The sequence below is a fragment of the Crotalus tigris genome, unplaced genomic scaffold (assembly GCF_016545835.1).
Source record: "Crotalus tigris isolate CLP2741 ecotype Arizona unplaced genomic scaffold, ASM1654583v1 scf7180000017950.1190679, whole genome shotgun sequence".
Taxonomy (NCBI): domain Eukaryota; kingdom Metazoa; phylum Chordata; class Lepidosauria; order Squamata; family Viperidae; genus Crotalus; species Crotalus tigris.
The window spans coordinates 100642-120949 of NW_024096740.1; the positions used below are offsets into that span (position 1 = coordinate 100642).

Consider the following 20308-nt stretch of genomic DNA (forward strand, 5'->3'; position numbering starts at 1 on the left):
GGATCTCCTAGGAACATGAAAGCCTTGTCTTTCTACAGCCTTCATCACCACCTCCTATCCAACCCTCCGGGAGGAGGCTGGGAAAGGGCTTTGACCGTCGTTTTAATAAAAGCACTTCTCTGCTGTGGACCTCTCGCTGTCTCTGCCCTGCTGAGCCCGCCAAAAGTCCCATTTGGCAAACGGTGCTGCACCAGTTGAGTAGTCCTCGACTTACGACCAGTTGAGTAGTCCTCGACTTACGACCGGTTGGGGGTTGCGGCATTAAAAAGGTTGAGAACCACTGCTTTAGGTCTTAGCGTGGTCTGTAATAGTCACTGGTGTAGCACTTACGTGAGCCTCCATCATGTGCACTTTAAACTACGCACACAACAGACTCACATTAACTGAATTTTGGGTTGCATGAAATTCAGCCCGGTATCAATTCACAATGTGCACTAAATTGATGACATGGTTCAAAGTCGCACTTCTTGTGACCTACGATGTACCGCAGTGATGGCGAACCTTTTAGAGATCGAGTGCCCCAAAACCGTCCCGTCCCTGCTCCGCCCCTCCTGTCCCCCCCTTCCCACCCACAGGGCCACCCACCACCTCCATGGCCTGCTGCAGATTGCCCAGGCGGCCCTGTAGCGCCATGGCGGCCACGTTCTCCAACTGTGCCCAACAGCATCATCGGCGTGCGACAAAGTGCGAGGGCAGAGTCTTGTCCGTGCTGCCCGGCTGACATGTGCTTGGCTGTGCTGCTCCGTGCAGGCTGCACCGGGGGTCAACTCTCCTCTGGGGGGGGGCTGCTGGTGAGGGGGCCACGGGGGGGGGAGGAGGCAAGGCTGGAGCGACAGTGCACATGCCCACAGAGAGGGCTCTGAGTGCCGCCTCTGGCACGTGTGCCATAGGTTTGCCACCACTGCTCTACCGTATGTCCTAAGTAAGATATGGCCCAATTCATCATGTGTGTCAGTGAGGGAGCAGGAAGTCACAAGAACCAAGATGGTGGCTGTTTTAAAGGACATCACATACACAGCTAAAAAGCAGTACAGTAGAGCACAACTTGACGTCCATCTTGACTTTTTTGATCCCCCCCCCCCAGTACATGCCCTGAAAAAAGTCCTGTTGGTTATTTTGAACAATACTTTTATTAAGGATTATGTTGTTTGTCCATCGATTTCGATGAAGACATCTTGTGGGTTATGGGCCATCAAAGATGTGTCCGTAGGTGGCTGATAAGACCAATGTTAGCACGGAATGTTCTGCCACATACTGAACAAAGAAATGTAGACACTGTTACTTCAGCATTTGCAGCTCTGGCTTTGCAGAGTACTCGCTTTTCTTGTGCCAAGATTGTCCTTCTGTGTTCATATGTCTGGCAACCCTGGTACACCAAGGTGCACCATGTTGGTCGATCATGCGCCGGAAGTTCCCAATGTCCAGGGACTTAAGAGAAGCTTTCAACGTGTCTTTGTATCACTTCTTTTGTCCCCTGTGCGATCGCTTTCCTTGAGACAGCTCACCATAGAAGAGCTGTTTAGGGATGCGATGATCTGGCATCCTTACAACATGGCCCACCCAGCGCATCTGGGCTTTCATCAACAGAGTGTAAACTGATGATAGGCCTTTTTTTTCCCTTCATTTTTCATATATTCACACACACACATACACACACATATATTTGTATTACATTTCTTTCTTTGATCTGTGAATATAATCTTTAATTCATCATCATCAATTAAGGATTATATTCACAGATCAAAGAAAGAAATGTAATACAAATGTATATGTGTGTGTGTGTGTGTGTGTGTGTGAATATATGAAAAATGAAGAAAAAAAGAAAACCCTCCAAAAAAGATAGTAAAAAAAACCTTTCCCTCTCCATCCTCAGCCAGCATATTCAACATCAACACTTTATCACTAAATAAAAAACCAGATGCATCTTCATTCCATCCCTTGCCCCATTTTCGCCTCTCTAAATCTTCTGTTCTCCTTATTGATCAACAGCAGTTTAATTAAAAAAAACACAGAAATACCTGGATGCCTTGAGTTATGACTGTTACAATTTATGGCCAGTTGTGAAATCACTCTGGCAAGTTACTAATGCAGCTGAGCAAGCAAAATACTCTCACACTCCCAAGATTTATACACTTTTGCTCGATTGTGTATTCTAATTCTAAGATGGTATTGAAAGTTAATTGATCAGACAAAGTAACATTTGTACGATTTCCCTTCTGTCACTCTGTGAAGTTCCAGGTGAGCAGTAAGGTGTGAAATTTGAAAAAAAAATGTATTCCACATTGTTCACATACCTCTACTTTGGACTTTCTAATGCATTTTAGCTTTGATTTACAATGAAACATTTTCACACGCTCTACACACTTGTAAGGCCACTCTTTTTAGTGATTTCGGGCGTGCTGGCGAAGTGATGAAACATGGACAAAGTATTTCCCACACTCCAGACATTTGTGTGGTTTTTCTCCACTGTGGGTTTGCTGATGCTTCAAAAGAGTACTTTTTTGAGAAAAACATTTATCGCACTCTGAGCATTTATGGGGTTTCTCTCCTGTATGGATTCGGCTGTGACAGCTAAGCTGACATGACTGAGCAAATGTTCTCCCACAGTCGAAACATTTGTAGTTTTTTTCCCCTGTGTGAATTTTCACATGAGTTCTAAGGGCTGATGTGGTAGAATAAAATTTTCCACATTCAATGCATTGATATGGCTTCTCCCCTGTGTGGGTTTTATGATGTTTCCAAAGATTTCCCTTTTGAGCAAAACAGTTTCCACATTCTATGCATCTGTACGGCTTCTCTCCTGTGTGAACCCTCTGATGCAGTAAAACGTTTTGTTTTCGGGTAAAGGATTTCCCACACTCCCCACATTTGTATGGTTTTTCCCCTGTGTGGATTCTCTCATGATTCTGACACCCATCTCGCGTAAAAAAATTTCTCCCACACTCCCCACATTGATAGGGTTTCTCCCCTTTGTGCCTCCTCTGGTGTGTCCGAAGTTGAGAAGAATTCGTAAATCGTCTCTCACATTCTGGGCATTCATAGGGTTTTTCTCCAGTGTGAATTCTCTGATGTAGCACCAGATTTCCTTTTCTGAAAAAACATTTCCCACATTCGAGGCACTTTTCCTTTTTCTCCCCTCTGTGTGTTTTCTCATGAGTCCGAAGAGTTGAACTCTGGGTGAAACATTTCCCACACTCAAAGCATTTGTAAGATTTGATTCCTGCATGAACCTTCTCATGGACCCAAAGACTTGAGTTCTGAGAAAAGCTCCTCCCACATTCCCAACACTTGTAAGGTTTCTCCCCTGTGTGAATTCTCTCATGGTTTCTGAGACTGCCTCTTTCACTGAAAAAATTCCCACATTCCAGACACTGATAGGGTTTCTCTCCAGTGTGGATTTTCTGATGTCTAAGAAGATTTGACTTTTGACCAAAGCATAAGTCACATTCCTCACATTTATGAGGTTTTAGTCTGGGGGGGCGTCTGAGGTTTTTCATGTGTTTTCCAGAGGATTTCTCACCCCCCAAAGCTTGACTGGATCCACTTCCCACATGGACCTTGCTGTGGGTCAAAAGGAGGGACCTGCGAGCAAAGGATTTCCCACACTCTGAGCATTCATGGTTTTTTTTGTGGTTTTCTGGAGTGCTGTTTGTGTCTGACGGGGCATCCAAGAGTTTCCCACCCTTCATTCTTTCTGGCGACTGCTGCCTTGTGCTGATTTTCTGTTATCTGTTGATAGTTGACTTGCAGGTAAAACTTTGGTTATCTTTTATCTGCCGTTAGAATGAAAAACAAATTGAGAATATTTCCTTTCGAGACATGTAGAGAATCACAAAATCTCAGCTTTGGAAGGGACCTTGAAGGTCTTCCAGTCTCACCCTCTGCCCAGGGTAGGGTCCCCAGTACACCCGAGACAGTGATGGAGGCCCTACATCTGTAGGAGAGATGTCCTCCACTTAGAACCACAGTCGGGACTGGAATTGTGGTCGTTCCTTGAAGCAGTGGTCATGTAAGGGGTCACATGAGCATTTCACTCCACAACCATAATCCCACATTCCTAGTTGCAATCATGAAGTGATCTTGAGGGTTCTTCATGGGGGGAGGGGTCGACAATGGTCTTGGGGGCATCTCGGGGATGGGGGAGGTCATACAGACCAGGAAGAGCCCCCCATGAGTTCAGGGGTGATGAAGTGGCATGCAAAGCTGCAGCCACTCCTGGAAGCCTGAGCCTCCCCAGCCCGGCCATGCAAAGCAGCATTAATTAACAACAATGCTGGGACTGTGTCTTAAGTGGAGGCCTGGGGCCCTCAGCCATTTCAGCCATCTGCCACTGACCCCAGAACTGCACTTCAGCCCACTGTCTCCGCTGCCACTGAGAAATGAGGCCTTAATCCCCAGACTGGAGGCCTTTGCAGCCTTGCGCCTGTTCCATACTGTTGCTAAGCAACGTGTCCCAAAGCATCTCTACCCTTCTTCAAGACCCCCTCAACTTCCACATTTCCTGTGCCAGGACTCACAGGGCCTCCACTGCCCACTTCAGGCAACCCCACATTCCTTAACTGGGACTTCGTCTGCTTGTGAAGTAGCCTAACAACCACAAGAGCAGGATCGCAGTTTTTAACCAAAGCGGTCACGTGACATCTCATTTAATGGCTGTTTCTCTCATAGAGTGAGATTCCATATTATTATTATGGCTCAACGCACAGTCAGCCAGATGTTCAGACTGGATTTGGCATTTTGTCTACCTACCAAGTCCTGGAATAGACAGATATGGATGTTTGATAGTATTACAGATATCGTCGCAGGATGGAAGCAGTTCCTAGTAAGGCCGCCTTGACTAATGGAGAATTTATTATTAATATTATTATGGGTCATCGCACAGTCAGCCAGATGTTCAGACTGGATTTGGCATTTTGTCTACCTATCGAGTCCTTACCCAGGACCTGGGATAGGCAGATGTGGATGTTTGATGGTATTACAGATATCGTTGCAGGATGGAAGCAGTTCCTAGTAAGGCCGCCTTTGCAATTGACTAATAGCGAATTTGTCAATGCCAATGGTGTTCAAGTGGTGCTCCAGTTGTTTTGGGATTGCACCCAAGGCGCCTATGACTATTGGTACTACCCTTGCTTGCTTTTGCCACAGTCTTTCTATTTCTATTTGTAGGTCTTTGTATTGTGTTATCTTCTCCAGTTCTTTCTCTTCTATTCTGCTATCTCCAGGCACTGCCACATCCACTATCCAGACTTTTTTGTCTTTCTTATCGACAATTGTTAAGTCTGGGGTGTTATGTTGCAGGTGCTTGTCTGTTTGAATTCTGAAATCCCAGAGCAGTTTAATTTTATCATTTATCATTTTCTCATTTATTATTATTATTATTATTATTATTATTATTGTTATTGTTATTATTGTTGTTGTTATTGTTATTATTATTATTATTATTATTATTATTATTATTATTTATTATATTCCTTTTTTAAGGCTTTCTTGTTTAGGGACTCAGTTCAGAGTGCCAGTCAGCAGCAATGATCTTCAGTTACTACTGCTAGGAGACTTTACTGATCTTCCCTCCTAAGTGGATGGCCCATATTTCATTTAAGGCCTGGTGCGGGGGTTACATGATGACCGTCCTGGGAATTTAATTTGGGCGGGGGTCTCTTAAGACCATGCGCGTAGTGGGGGGGCGGAGGGTTTCTGCAGAGTCTCACCTTAATTCCAGGTTGCTTCTCTCTTTGATCAGTTTCCAACCATGGTTTGTCGTCCCTCCCTCTGGTGCTCTGGTGAAGAACCCGGCCCCCTCTGCCTTGTGGCGGCCCCTCAGATACGGGAACTCTGCTATCGTGTCCGAGCCGAAGCTCCCCAAGGAAAACCCGGCAAGCCGAAGAGGCGGATCCGCAGCTACCTTTCTCCTGGCGGGGGGGGGGAAGCTCTCCTGGCGGGAGGGGCGCCCAAAAGCCGGAGGGAGAGCAGCCCGACCTGCCCCGAGCGGGATCCAGAAGCCTCTCCCGAGGGATCCAGCGCCGATCCTGCCAGGGCGAAGTGGGACACGGGGAGGGAAGTGGAGATCCAGCGAGTGGGAGGGCGGGGGCGGGGCTTCTGCTCTCCTCTCGGGCTCCGACTTGTGGCTCCTCCCCCTCCCTGCATTCACCAGCCGGGACTCCCTGTTCCTCCGCTGGGCGTCCGCCTCCGGGGTTCCTCTGCCCATGCGAAGAGTGCCCCGCTGTGCGCGGGCGGGGCTCCCTCCTGCTCCAGCATCTGGGCGGAAGCTGAAGCTCCGCGGTGGCCGCGAAATAGTCCAGGAGGGAATTGCGAGGATTGCGGCGTTTCCCGCAGGCTGGAGAAGAGGGCGGGGACGGGATGCGGACACCGAGGAAAAGCCGCTCCCGGGGGGGGGGAAGAAGGCAGGGGCCGCCCCAGACAGCCCGGGGCCCCCTCGGCGGCTGAGATGGGGGCAGAAGGAGAAGCGGGGCAGGGTCCTCCGTGCAGCCGAGGTTGGGGGAGGGCCGGGAAGAAGCCCCGGGCAGATCCTTTCTAGTGGATCCAAAGATCCCCAAAGTGGATCTAGGTAGCTGCTCCCGCCCCCCTCAATCTCTCTCTGCCTTTTCTAGCCTATGGATCCCTCCAGGTGTTTTTTTTTGGGGGGGGGGTCTCTACCGGCATGCCTCCTCCACGGATCTTCGCCCAAATGCAGTTTCCCCGCCTTTTCCTTCGCTTCCTCCCAAACCATCATCCTCTCCTGTCCGGGCGGGGATCACAAGAATCTTCAGCTGATCCCTTCTCGCCACCCGAAAGATTTCTGATGAAGGCACCCGAGTCTCTCGTCCATGGAGGGCTGCTCTTTATGTCCATTTCCCAATGTTTATTGTCTCTCTGGTCCCAGATGCTGCAGAAGCGAAAATTGGACTTTGAAGCAGGACAGGAAGAGGGTGGACAGGTCTTGAACTTTGGTGTTGGGGAAAACTCCTGAGATTACCACGGACAATCAAGAAAACAGACAAATGGATCACACAAAATAAACCAACCAGAATTCTTACTCCGGGAATAAATAGACCAGGCTCAAACTGCCATCAATCAGAGATAGTCTGGAACAATGTTTGCTTTAAGGAGAAAGCTCTGATGCTGAGAAAGATGGGGGGAATGAGAAGAAGAGGGCAACCAGGGGGGGCTATCCAGGCAGTGGCGATAGGGGATCCATCGGGGGACCTGAAGGATCCGGTTGGGGATAGAGATCATTCTGGAGAAGATTCATCGTGCAGTTGGTAAGAGTCGACACAAACTTGATGGCACAGAATAACCAAAACCTCTGGCCCACTTTGTCATACAGGTGGTCCTCGTCTTACGACCACAATAGAGCCCAAAATTTCTGTTGACAGGCAAAACAGTAAAGTGAGTTTTGCCCCATTTTAGGACCTTTCTTGCCAAAGTTGTTAAGTGAATCACTGCACTTGTTAAGATAGCGACACGGTTGTTAAATGGATCTGGCTTCCCCTTGACTTTGCTTGTCAGAAAGTTGCAAAAAGTGACCACACAATCCTAGGACACTCCCACCGTCATAAAGAGGAATCAGCTGCCAATCGTCTGAATTTTGATCACGTGACCATGGGGATGCTGCAATGGCTATAAGTGTGAAAAATGGTCATATGTTGCTTTCTTCAGTGCCGTTGTAACTTTGAACAGACACTAAATGAACTGTTATAAGTTGAGGACTAGCTGCACACTTTTTAACTTGTTTTTTGACCATTTCAGTTTTTAGAAAAAGCTGGTATCTTTTAGCTATTTCATGGTCAACATTTGCACATACAGGACTTCAGTTTCAAATTCTGTCTCCCAATAGGTTGTGTGTAATTCCAAGTGTCCTTTTGTACACTTTCAATCTTTCTCTCAACTCCACAGAGAAAAACTGAGAAACTAAATCCCTCTGCTGATCTCCTGACTTCCCCTTGTATTCTCCCACGTTCCTTTTTTCTAACAACTTCCATACGTGACTGTTCCCCTTTGCCTGCTCTTTTCCTCTCCCATACATGGCCTTCCTCTGCCAGGGCTTTCTCGGGCACCCGCTGGGCTTACATCCCTTCTGTATTCTCACTTCGATGCATCACTTCGATCACAAGGATTGTTGAGGTTGTACCACATCAAAACCAGGCCACCCAAACTTCAGCTCCTGCTCTTGTTATTTTTAAATTCTCTTATTTCTCAGCAAAACTCATTCTTTTTGTCCAAACCGAACAGGCTGCAAAGGAGAATTTCCCAATCAGACTATCCTCTTTTCTTTGCATCCTGAAGAGTTTTAAATTCAACCCCTGGTTTTTACCTCGGCATATAAACCTAGATTGCTTAGGGAGTGCACCTATTATTTGGAGAGGTATTGCTTAAAACAGAAGCACCATGAAAGTACGTAATACATCCATTTTTAATCACAGAAATTCTACCCCAATGGTAACAGTTGTCATTTCCACATCTTAACACATTCTTCTTGATTTCATCCCATGCCTTAACATAATTATTTTCATATACAATTTGTATTTTTTTAATGCTCAAGTTTCTTCCTGTTCCCTCATTTCTTCAAAACACTTTTTACCCGATCAATTATATTTGCTCTCCCATGTTCTTGTTTAGTTTGCCATCTTTGTCTTTCAGCTCTTAATTTTAAAATCAGCTAATAACCAACACAAAAATATTAATTTTTCCATTACCATTTTTGTTCCTTACAAAGAGATTTTTCAAAATTACTATAAAATTATCAGCAAATGCTCTTCTTTTCCCCAGGCTTCTGTCTGCTGCGCTGTAGGATATTTATTCCATGTTTCTATTTATTTCCTGAATTTGTTAATCCTGCCCAACTCCAAAAAGTCGGTCACTTTCCCTCTTTGCAGTTTTTCTCTCAGAAGCTCCTGACTTTTAACTGGGCTCTTGACTTGCCTTAACCCCATCTTGCCAGACCCACAGAGAGACCCTCCCTTTCATTGTCTCAGCTAAGAGGCCACACCTGGCCAGCCTTGGCCACTCCAGGAAAGCTCAGCAGTGCTGCATGGGAGACCACCAGGAGGTCCATGGGCTCTGGGCTGGCTGGGAGGTAAATACACATTCAAGAGGAAAATGGGATCTCCCTGTCATTTTAATAATAATAATAATAATAATAATAATAATAAAGTTGAAAGGTCATCTAGTCCAACCCCCTGCTCAGGCAGGAAACCCTATACCATTTCAGACAAATGGCTGTCCAGTCTCTTCTTAAAAACTTCCAGTGTTGGAGCATTCACCGCTTCTGGAGGCAGGTTGTTCCATTGGTTAATTGTTCTGTCAGGAAATTTCTCCTTAGTTCTAGGTAGCTTCTCTCCTTAATTAGTTTCCATTCGTTGCATCTTGTCCTGCCTTCCGGCGCTTTGGAGAATAGCTTGACTCCCTCTTCTTTGGGGCAGCCCCTGAGATATTGGAATACTGCTATCATGTCCCCCCTCGTCCTTCTCTTCATTAAACTAGACATAATTCCAGCAGCCATTCCTTATATGCTTTAGCCTCCAGTCCCCTAATCATCTTTCTTGCTCTTCTCTGTACTCTTTTCTAAAGTCTCAACATCTTTTTTACATCGTGGTGACCAAAACTGGATGCAGTATTCCAAGTGTGGCCTTACCAAGGCATTGTAAAGTGGTATTAATACTTCACGTGATTTCATTCTATCCCTCTGTTAATGCAGCCTAGCACTGTGTTGGCCTTTTTGGCAGCTGTAGCACACTGCTGGCTCATACTTAAGTGATTGTCCGCTAGGACTCCGAGGTCCCTCTCACAGTTACTACTATTGAGCAAGGTACTCCCTATACTATACCTGTGCATTTGGTTTTTCTTGCCTAAATGTAGAACCTTACTTTTTTCACCACTGAATTTCATTTTGTTAGATGGCGCCCAGTGTTCAAGTCTGTCCAGATCCTTCTGTATCTTAAGCCTGTCTTCTGGAGTGTTGGCTATTCCTGCCAGCTTGGTGTAGTCTGCAGATTTGATGAGTTCCCCATCCCCTAGTCCAAATCGTTGATGAAGATGTTGAAGAACACTGGGCCCAGAACAGAGCCCTGGGGCACCCCACTACACACTTCCCTCCATGTACATGCGGTTCCATTGAGGACCACATGCTGAGTACGGCTGGTCAGCCAGCTACGGATCCATCTGGTAGTGATGCTGTCTAACCCACATTTTTCTATCTTATCAAGTAGTAGGTTGTGATCTACTTTATCAAATGCCTTACTGAAGTCCAAGTAAATTATATCCACAGCATTCCTCTGGTCCACTAATTTTTTCACTTGGTCAAAGAATGCAATAAGATTTGTCTGGCATGATTTGTTTTTGACAAACCCGTGTTGGCTTTTAATAATGACTTTGTTTGCCTCTAGGTGTTCACTGATTTGTTATTTGATTATCTTTTCCAGAATCCTCCTATGTGCAACAGGATCGCAAGGCAATTTCTATCATCTCATATTATTTGAGGAATCTAAACTGAGTTTCCTTCTTCTCTTCGGGACCCCAAAATCTTAATATCCAAAATGAAAAGTAAAAAAATCAGAAATAAAATTTTAAATTCTGCTGAAGCATTTGTGGAATCTCTCCTGTGCGGACGCTTTGATGTACAAAAAGCACAAGAAACTGGGACAATAAATTGCCATGCTGGTTTCCTGATTTTGAAGGTTTCCCCACACCAAAACACTGTAGGATTTCCCTTCTGGGACTGTGTGAAGTTCCTGGTGAATTATAAGATATGATGTTTCAAAAAATGTTTTCCACATTCTTCACAACTGAAGGGGTTTCTTTCTACTATGGACTTTCTGATGCATTTTTAGCTGAGACTTACAATGAAAAGTTTTCTCACATTTTGCACACTTGTAAGGCGATTCCCCTGTCTGACTTCTGATGTGCTTGCGAAGTGATGAGGTTCGGGCAAAACATTTCCCACACTTTGGACATTTATATGGTTTCTCTCCAGTGTGGGTTCGCTGATGTCTCACAAGAGTATTTTTTTGAGAAAAACATTTATCGCACTCCGAGCATTTATGGGACTTCTCTCCTGTATGGATTCGGCTGTGGATTCTAAGGGAATATGAATGAGCAAATGCTCTCCCACAGTCTAAACATTTGTAATTTCTTTCCCCTGTGTGAGTTTTTACATGGCTTCTGAGATGTGATGTGGTAGAATAAAATTGTCCACATTCGAAGCATTGATATGGCTTCTCCCCTGTGTGGGTTTTATGATGTTTCCAAAGGTTTCCCTGTTGAGCAAAACATTTTCCACATTCTAGGCATCTGTACGGCTTCTCCCCTGTGTGGGTTTTATGATGTGTCCAAAGGGCTCCCTTTTGAGCAAAACATTTTCCACATTCTAGGCACTTGTACGGCTTCTCCCCTGTGTGGGTTTTACGATGTCTCCAAAGGTTGCCATGTTGAGCAAAACATTTTCCACATTCTAGGCATCTGAATGGCTTCTCTCCTGTGTGGAGCCTCTGATGCCTTCCAAGGCTTTGTTTTAGGGAAAAGGATTTCCCACACTCCCCACATTTGTATGGTTTTTCCCCTGTGTGGATTCTCTCGTGAAACTGAAGCTCTCTTTGTGTAACAAAACGTTTCCCACATTCCCCACATTGATAGGGTTTCTCCCCTTTGTGCCTCTTCTGATGTCTCTGAAGTTCAGAAGAACACATAAATCGTTTCTCACATTCTGGACATTCATAGGGTCTCTCTCCAGTGTGACGTCTCTGATGCTGCACCAGGGTTGATTTCTCGGAAAAACATTTCCCGCATTCAAGACACTTTTCATTTTTCTCCCCTCTGTGTGTTTTCTCATGAGTCCGAAGGGTTGAACTCAGGGTGAAACATTTTCCACACTCAAAGCATTTGTAAGATTTTATTCCTGCATGAACCTTCTCATGGACACGAAGACCGCCCGTCCGAGAAAAGCTCTTCCCACATTCCCAACACGTGTAAGGTTTCTCCCCTGTGTGAATTCTCTCATGCTTTCTGAGGGTGCCTTTTTTACTGAAAAATTTCCCACATTCCAGACATTGATAGGGTTTCTCTCCAGTGTGGGTTTTCTGATGTGTAAGAAGACTTGACTTTTGACCAAAGCGTAAGTCACATTTCTCACATTTATAGGGCTTTAGTCTGGGGGAGCTTCTGCAATCTTTCATGTCTTTTCCAGAGAAGAATTTTTTGCCCTCCAAACCTTGACTGGATCCGCTTCCCACATGGACCTTCCTGTGGCTCAAAAGGACGGACCGGCGAGCAAAGGATTTCCCACATTCTGAGCATTCATGGGGGTTTTTGTGGTTTTTCAGAGTGCTGCTTGTGTCTGACGAGGGATCCGAGAGTTTCCCGCCCTCCATGAGTTCTGGCGGCTGCTGCCTTGCGCTGATTTTCTACTATCTCTTGAAAGGTGATGAAAGGTGACTTGCAGGTGAATCTTTGGTCAGAGTTGTTTTCCTGCAGTGGAAAAAGAAAGAAGATGAGAATAATGTTTCCTTTTGACAATGGTAGAGAATAACAAATTTGTAGCCTTGGAAGGGATCATGAAGATCTTCCAGTCTTACCCTCTGACCAGGGCAGGGGTCCACAGTATACCCCAGAGAAAACCTCCATTGATTCCATCCCCACAGATCCCTCGGAGGCAAACTCTCCTGCTGTTCACTGATTCTATCTTTTCCTCCTTGGTTCTCGTCCTATGACGAGGAGAAAAAGAAGCCCTGAAACTTTAGGTAGGAGGAAGGCCCAGGCAAGGGATGTGGGCGTGTCTGGGGGTAGGGGAGGTCCAGGAAATCAGGCTCAGGTCAGCCATGTGTTCGGGGGGTGATGAAGTGGGATGCACAGCTGCAGCCACCCCTGGAAGCCTGAGCCGCCCCATCCAGACCATGGAAAGCAGCCCCGAATGACAGCAATGGCGGGGTTGGGCCTTAAGTGGAGGCCTGGGGTCACTGAACCCAGACCTGGACTTCAGCCCACTGTCACCTCAGCCACTGAGAAATGAGGCCTTAATCCCCACAATGGAGGCCTTTGCAGCCTTGCGCCATTCTCCAAGTCACGTGTTCCATACATGTTTCCAAGCAACGTGTCCCAAAGCATCTGTAAGCTTCTCCAGGACCTCCTTAAGTCAAACGTGGCCTGTGCCAGGACTCACAAATACCTCTCCTGCCCACTTCAGGCAACCCCACATTCCTATCTGGGATTCATCTGCTTAACGACATGTGAAATTGTTTAACAGCCACAACCTCAGGAGTAGAGGATTGCAGTGACTGAGCCAAACTCTCACGTGACATCTTTTTTTTAATAAAGATTTTATTGGTTTTTTCATCAATATATGTTAATTTTTCCAATCAACAAGTTGTCTGGAGTTTGCTATGCTAATACATGTTCAATTCCTAATCCTTCATTCTTTCCTCTAGCCAACAATAAAATAGGTCCCAAATTTGATAATAGTCTGTATCTTCTTTCTCTTTCAACCTCATAGTTAATCTGTCCATCTCTGCACATTCCAATATTTTCCTAATTATTTCTTCTTCTGACAGTCCTTCATTCTTCCAGTATTGTGTCAAAAATTATTCTCGCTGCTGTAGTGATGTGTAAGATTAAATATAATTTCTGCTTATTAGACTTTTCAGGCATAATACCTAGTAAAAAAAGTTCAGGTTTAAAATCCACTTGTTCACCCAATATTTTTTCTAACCACATATGTATCTTTCTCCAATAGGCCTTTGCCTTACCACATGTCCACAAATGTGATAGTATGTGCCTATGTTATATTTTCATTTCCAACATCTATCTGACATATTTTTAAACATTTTTGCTAATCTTGCTGGCGGCAGGTGCCATTTATAAAACATTTTATACAGATTTTCTTTGTATGAAGTTGACATTGTTAATTTATATTTTCTCTCCCATAACATTTGCCATTTTTCTAATTCTATATTATAGCCAAAAAAATTTGCCCATCTTGTCATTGTTTCTTTCACTTGTTCACTTTCCATATCCAAAATTAACAAAAAGTTATACATTTTCTTAATTAATTTCTCATCTGAGGTTAACTTAACGACCAAGACTCCAGTGCCAATTGTGGTCATAAGTCCAAGACAAACTGAGGATATACCAAAAACTAAGGCATCGCATAAGCAAAAGGGAAGAAAAGAGAATTCAGAACACATTTCTGATTCTTATCCTTTGTTTCTGCTCCTTGGGACTTTTGCATTTATGAGCTCCATCCCATCATGACTTCTTGATTCCTGCTTCCTTGCAAAACATTTTTTATTTTATAATATATTACAAAAAAAGGGGAAAAATAGATCCAGCAAACCTCAGACCAATCAGCCTGATATCAGTACCTGGGAAGATCCTGGACAAGATGATCAAGCAAGGAATCTGTGAAAGCCTAGGAAAAAAATTACTAGAAGCCAACGTGGGTTTGTCAAAAACAGATTATGCCAGAAAAAACTTACTGCATTCTTTGCCAAAGTGACTAAAATAGTAGAATGGTGAAATTCAATGGATATACTATACTTGGACTTCTGTGAGGCATTTGAGAAAGCCGACCACAGTCAACTTCTTGGTAACACACAAAAAAAATGTGGGATAGACAGCATCACCACCAAAGGGATTCATAACTGCGTGGACCAATCGCACTCACCATGTAGTCCTCAATGGAGCTACATTACGGTTTCACTCAAACACAATTTCTCTTTGGTCCAATAAAATTTTTAAAAATATATGCTTATTCTCCAAACCAAGATTTAACCAAGATTTGTTTACTCACCTTTAAAGTTACAACTAAGAGGTCTCTGGGTCACTTGTTCCACCCTGTGGGTCAAGGTCAGGTATGGCTCTTATTGATGACCAGTTTGATTTCTCCTTAATCCATTGGCCCTTTGTGTAGGAAGCTGCTTCTCCAACTGGACCACGATTTCCAAATTCTCTAAAATGGAGTCCCGGCCAAAAGTTGGTGGGTCCCGATCCAAGAACGCTCGTTCTCCTCTGCGGAGCTCACGGCCACATCCTCATTGGTCTCCTGCAAAAAGAAATGAGAAAGGCTCAGATGCTGACAGTAATCTGAATATAATCTGCAATCCACTTAGAAAAGGGATGAGAATATGGAATTATTTGTTGAGGATATAAAATAATGGAGATAGAATCCTGATTGAAGAAGATCTTGATGAGCCAAAAGGGAAGAAACCAGCAAGATGAAGTCCAACAGGGACCAATGCAGTTGTGAGTAGGAAAACTCAATGGAATGTGAGAGAGATCAGATGGGGCAGAGCATGTGTAGAAAGGGCTGCTCTTTCCTACTCTTGTTGGAGGCTGCAAGGCCATAAAGATTCCAGGTAGGCATTTCAAAAATATTTGCAATTAAGAAAAGCAGCCTTTTGGCCATCGGCTTATTTTATCACCTGCTCACAAGACCAGCCTCAAAAAGACATAGACTGGACACACTGCTTAAAGCAATGGAATTTTTTGGCAATCATAGAGCGATCCTGAACCCAAGAAGCAAGAGGAAATGGCAGCTGAAGGAGTGGCTAAACCAGGGGTGTCAAACTTAATTTCATTGAGGGCCGCATCAGCATGGACAGGATGGGTGTGGCCAGCTCTACATCGTTCGCGTCAAGGGTGCCTGTGCGGGCCTGGGCAGGAGTGGGACAGATCTGAGGGTCTCTGGCAGAAGGGGGTGGGACCAAACCAAGGCACCGTCCACTGGAGGAGCCTCACTGTTCCTCTCAGGCTATGCCTGGGGGCTGGATGGTGGTGCGGGCTGCCCAGAGCCCTGGGCAGCAGAGGTCAAATGCCCAGCCTGGCCCTCCAGCACCTGCGGCACCAAGCCGTTTCCAGACAGCCTTGTGGAGCTAAGACTGAATGCGTTTCAGCATAGATGGCCACCACAAAATTGTACATTGGCTCCTGGATGGCCTGGGCCAGGGCCAAGGCAGCGGGGGGGCCGTTCCCTCACTGTTTCCAGGATGGCTTCGTGGGCCACATGAAACCACTTCGCGGGCCGCATCTGGCCCCCGGGCCTTGTGTTTGACATGTCTGGGCTAAACAGAGGAGGAAGAAGTTAAAAACACATATTCAGAAGGAGCAAGACGGAGAGACCAGAGACAGATACGATCGACTAGAAGACTGAAACCTAGAAATAACTGAAAGATATGGAGGAGATTGGAATTTTATCAATAAATATAAATGGACTGAACTCTCCTTCAAAAAGGAGAAATTTTTTTTACCACAAAAATTAAAAATGGACATAATTTGCCTCCAAGAGAAATATATTAAGAGACATTTTAAACTTTTAGAACATGGGCAAACTTTATTTTACACTCGCCTCTCAAAAGAAAAGAGGAATAGCCCTTTATATTAAAGAAAAGATGAATCCCAAACAAATTTATGCAGATGAAGAAGAGAGAATACTAATGGTGGAAATCATGGTGGATCAAAACCAGATATTGATGGTAGCAATATACGCACCTAGTGATAAGCCTAAGATTGAAAATCAGGCTTGTCAGATGCTATATTTTTTCTATCCTGCTCTATGGAGTAGAGAGCTGATCTCTGACAGAAGGCCACCTGAAGAGACTAGAAGCATTTGAAATGTGGATTTACAGGCGGCTGTTACATATAAGCTGGGTTGACAAGATCAGAAATGAGGTAATAAGCCTGGGAAAGCCAAGGGAAATCATCCAAACAATTAAAAAATGAAAATTAGAATATTTCGGACATGTGATGCGACACCCAGAAAAATACAGCATACTCCATTTAATCCACCAGGGAAAGATGGAAGGCAAACGAGGTCCAGGCAGAAGAAGAACATCGTGGCTTCAAAATCTAAGGGACTGGTTTGGACAAAACTCAGCAGCACTTTTTCGTGTGGCTGCTGATAAAAACAGGATCGCCAACGTCTGATAACGGATATGGCACAAGAAGAAGAATAATGATAAGCAAGAATAATTCTATCAACAACTACACAAGAAAATATTGGACTTAAATTACCAAAATCTTTGTATAACGGGAGACTTCAATGCAATAGTAGATGCGACTCTGGACTACAAAAGCCATAAACAAGGGAGAAAAGGAGGAAATATACCACCTAAAGCGTTTTCAAAAATGAAAGAATTGTGTATCCAAGACATATGGAGAGAGAGAAAAACCCAGAAACCCACAATATACATTCTATTCAAATAGACATAAATCATGGTCTAGAATTGATATGATATGGACATCTTTCGACTTGAAAATGATAATACAACAGGTGGAGACAGAAACTAATGTTTGGGCAGACCACAACCCAATAAAAATAACCTGGAAAGGAACCGAGAAAAAACTACGATGGTCTCTGAATAAATCTACATTGAAGGAAAAAGAATTCTTACAACTAGCAACAAAGGAAATGGATTTAAAAAAAAAAATAAAGAAGGAAGAAGAAACATCCCTCCAAAATGTATGGGACACGGCTAAAGCATATTTTAGAGGGTTGGCCATAACATACACCTCTAAAAAGAATAAAGAAAAGAAACGATTATAGTTAAAGCTGAGAGAAGAACTTAAAAAATTGGAACTAGAGTTACAAGTAGACCCACAAAAGAAAACCCTCAAGAAACAAATGGAGATAATAAAACATAAATTAAACCTGGCTGAGATGGATATAATGGCACAACAGATTAAACGGTCTAAACAGAACTTTTTTGAAAATGCCAATAAGCCGGGGACATAGCATATAGATTGAAGAAAGAGAAGGAAAAAAGAACGATAAATAAGCTACAAGATTCAAAAGGAGAATTACAGTTCCACAATGTTGCAATGAAAAAAATCATTAAAGATTACTATGAGACACTTTATAAAGGCAGAGGAAGTTCCTAAAGAGAAAATTGGCAATTTATGTTCCAGCAGTTGATGGAAATGGACCGGGAAAAACTTTATAAATGCAATTCAAGCAATTTACCATAAACAAATGGCTAGAATAATTCTAAATGGAGATTATACAGAAAACTTTGACATCAAAAAAGGTACAAGACAGGGATGTCCAGTATCCCCACTGTTATTTATATTAACATTGGAAGTATTGACCAGAAATATTAGACAAGACATAGAAATTAAAGGACTGGAGATAAAAGAACAAAAATATAAATTACAAGCCTTTGTGGATGATTTTGTTTTTATCTTGGAGGAGCCACTTGAAACAGCTACTAAACTATTGGAGAAAATAGAAAAGTATGGAGAAGTGGCAGGTTTGAAAATAAATAGAGAAACGACTAAAGTATTAACAAAAAACTTAACAGGTAAACAGAAACTTCAACTTATAAAAAAGACAAATTTACAAATGGTTTAAAAAGTTAAGTATCTAGGAATCTACTTAACTGCAAGATGTATAACATTAAAAGAAGATAACTATGAAAGATTGTTGAAACAAATAAAATTGGACTTGGCAAAGTGGAAAAAATCTTAAACTGTCACTGCTAGGAAGAATAGCCACAGTGAAAATGAATATTTTACAAAAATACTCTTCTTATTCCAAACGATCCCTGTCAATTTGGGAAAGGTCTTTTTTGACGATCTAAATGCAACAATATTGAGATTTATTTGGCAAGGGAAGAAAGCACGAATTAAAGTGAAAATGTTACAAGAAGCTAAAAATAGTGGAGGATTTGGACTCCAGGATTGGAGACTATATTATCAAGCAGCCATCTTACCATGGCTTAAAGAATGGATAACGCTGAGAAACAAAAGACTATTGTACCTAGTTGGCATGCCTTCCTATGGTACGAGAAAAATAAAACACATAGATACTTCCAAAACCATTTTATAAGAAATGTACTTCTTTCTGAAGGGGAAAGAATAAAGCAGAAAATTTATATTAAACTACCTGAGTGGCTTGCAACAATGGAAGCTTTTGTCTACCCAAATTTAATTAATTATAACGAAGTTGTCGCCTATAAAGATATCCGGAACAAGGAAGGAAAATTGAAAGACAGACAAGATTTACAGCGACAAGGTATTGACTTAGCATGGTGGCCATATTTGCAAATTCAAACGAGATATAAAAAAGATGCAAAGACAACGGGATTTTATAAAGAACAGACAGAATTTGATCAAATATTATTAAAAACAGATGAAAATCTGATCAAGAAACTTTACAGATTCCTATTAAACTTGGAAGATGGAAGAAGAACAAGTAAAAGAAACAATGATAACATGGGCAAAAAAACTTTGGATATTCTATAGATTTGGAAGACTGGCAAAAATTATGGGATATGCCCTAAAGCGAAAAAGTTCTGGCTTAAGATACATACATGCCTGGAAAAGATGATTAAAATACAGATAGAACTTAAACCAGAACTGTTTTTGTTAGGAATATTAGCAGCTAAGTACGAGAAGGAGAATGAGTATTTAATATTGCATGTATTGACAGCGGTGAGAATAGTATTTGCCCAATACTGGAAAAATGAAAACTTACCAACTGAAGAGATCTTAATTAAGAAACTTTTAGAATGTGCAGAAATGGATAGATTAACCTTAGAGATAAAAGAGAAAGAAGATTTAGTTTATTTTAAAAATGGCATAAATTTTATCAATCGTTAGGAAAATGAACTAATGAGAAATGAATGTGATATGCCACTTTGAATATATATTAGTAAGAAGAATGATATGTATTGACCAACTGATACTGTTTATGATTATTGTTTATCATATTCACTACAGCTATTTACTATTATATTAATTAGTATTAACTGAACATATGTACCCGGACAATAGTCTGTTTGCTAAAGCTTGAAAATATAACTGGGGGGCAACCCCAGTGTTGTTCCCAATCCTGTCCCAACCCCAATCCCGACCCTAACCCCACCCCGAACCTTAATCCCTATCCTGGTCCTATCCCTTCTCCAACCTTATAAAACTCAATAAAAACCTTTATTAAAAAAAACCCCAAAAACTTTTGTGCTTTGAAAAAGATCCACCAAGAAGGGGCTGCCACATCACAGCCTCTTCAGGGCAAAACAAGGAAAATATAAAAGTTTCTACCCAACTTTTTGAAGCCAGACCAAAGTAAACATTACCTTACAAACAACGGATTTTATTTTTAGCTTTTTACATTGAGCTCAACGAAAGAGGATCTCTTGGGGGGTGAAGAAAATATGAACCGCGTTCTGTTATTTTAAACCTTTTCTTTTCCCATCTAAAACCTCCCCCCCCCTCCCCACTGCAATGAGGTCAGTCTGTGTTAATACCGCATTACAAAGCTCCCTTTTACTCCATTTTCTGCAACTGAAAGTGCGGGATCTGCATGCTCGGAGACCTCCTGCTCTGA

General features: G+C 43.0%; 1 protein-coding gene across 1 annotated transcript in view; it reads right to left on the reverse strand.

Moving 5' to 3' along the window:
• Positions 1-1782: 1782 nt before the first annotated feature.
• The window catches only part of LOC120308813 (zinc finger protein 260-like), a 29451-nt gene continuing 10925 nt past the window's right edge, over positions 1783-20308 (reverse strand). Inside the window, exons 4-7 of the mRNA XM_039345330.1 lie at positions 14777-15028; positions 10926-12459; positions 7569-7578; positions 1783-3337 (exon numbers count right to left, since the gene is read on the reverse strand). Coding sequence (XP_039201264.1) covers positions 2382-3337; positions 7569-7578; positions 10926-12362 — 2403 coding nt within the window. The 5' untranslated portion in view covers positions 12363-12459; positions 14777-15028 and the 3' untranslated portion in view covers positions 1783-2381. The remainder of the gene's footprint in view (positions 3338-7568; positions 7579-10925; positions 12460-14776; positions 15029-20308) is intronic.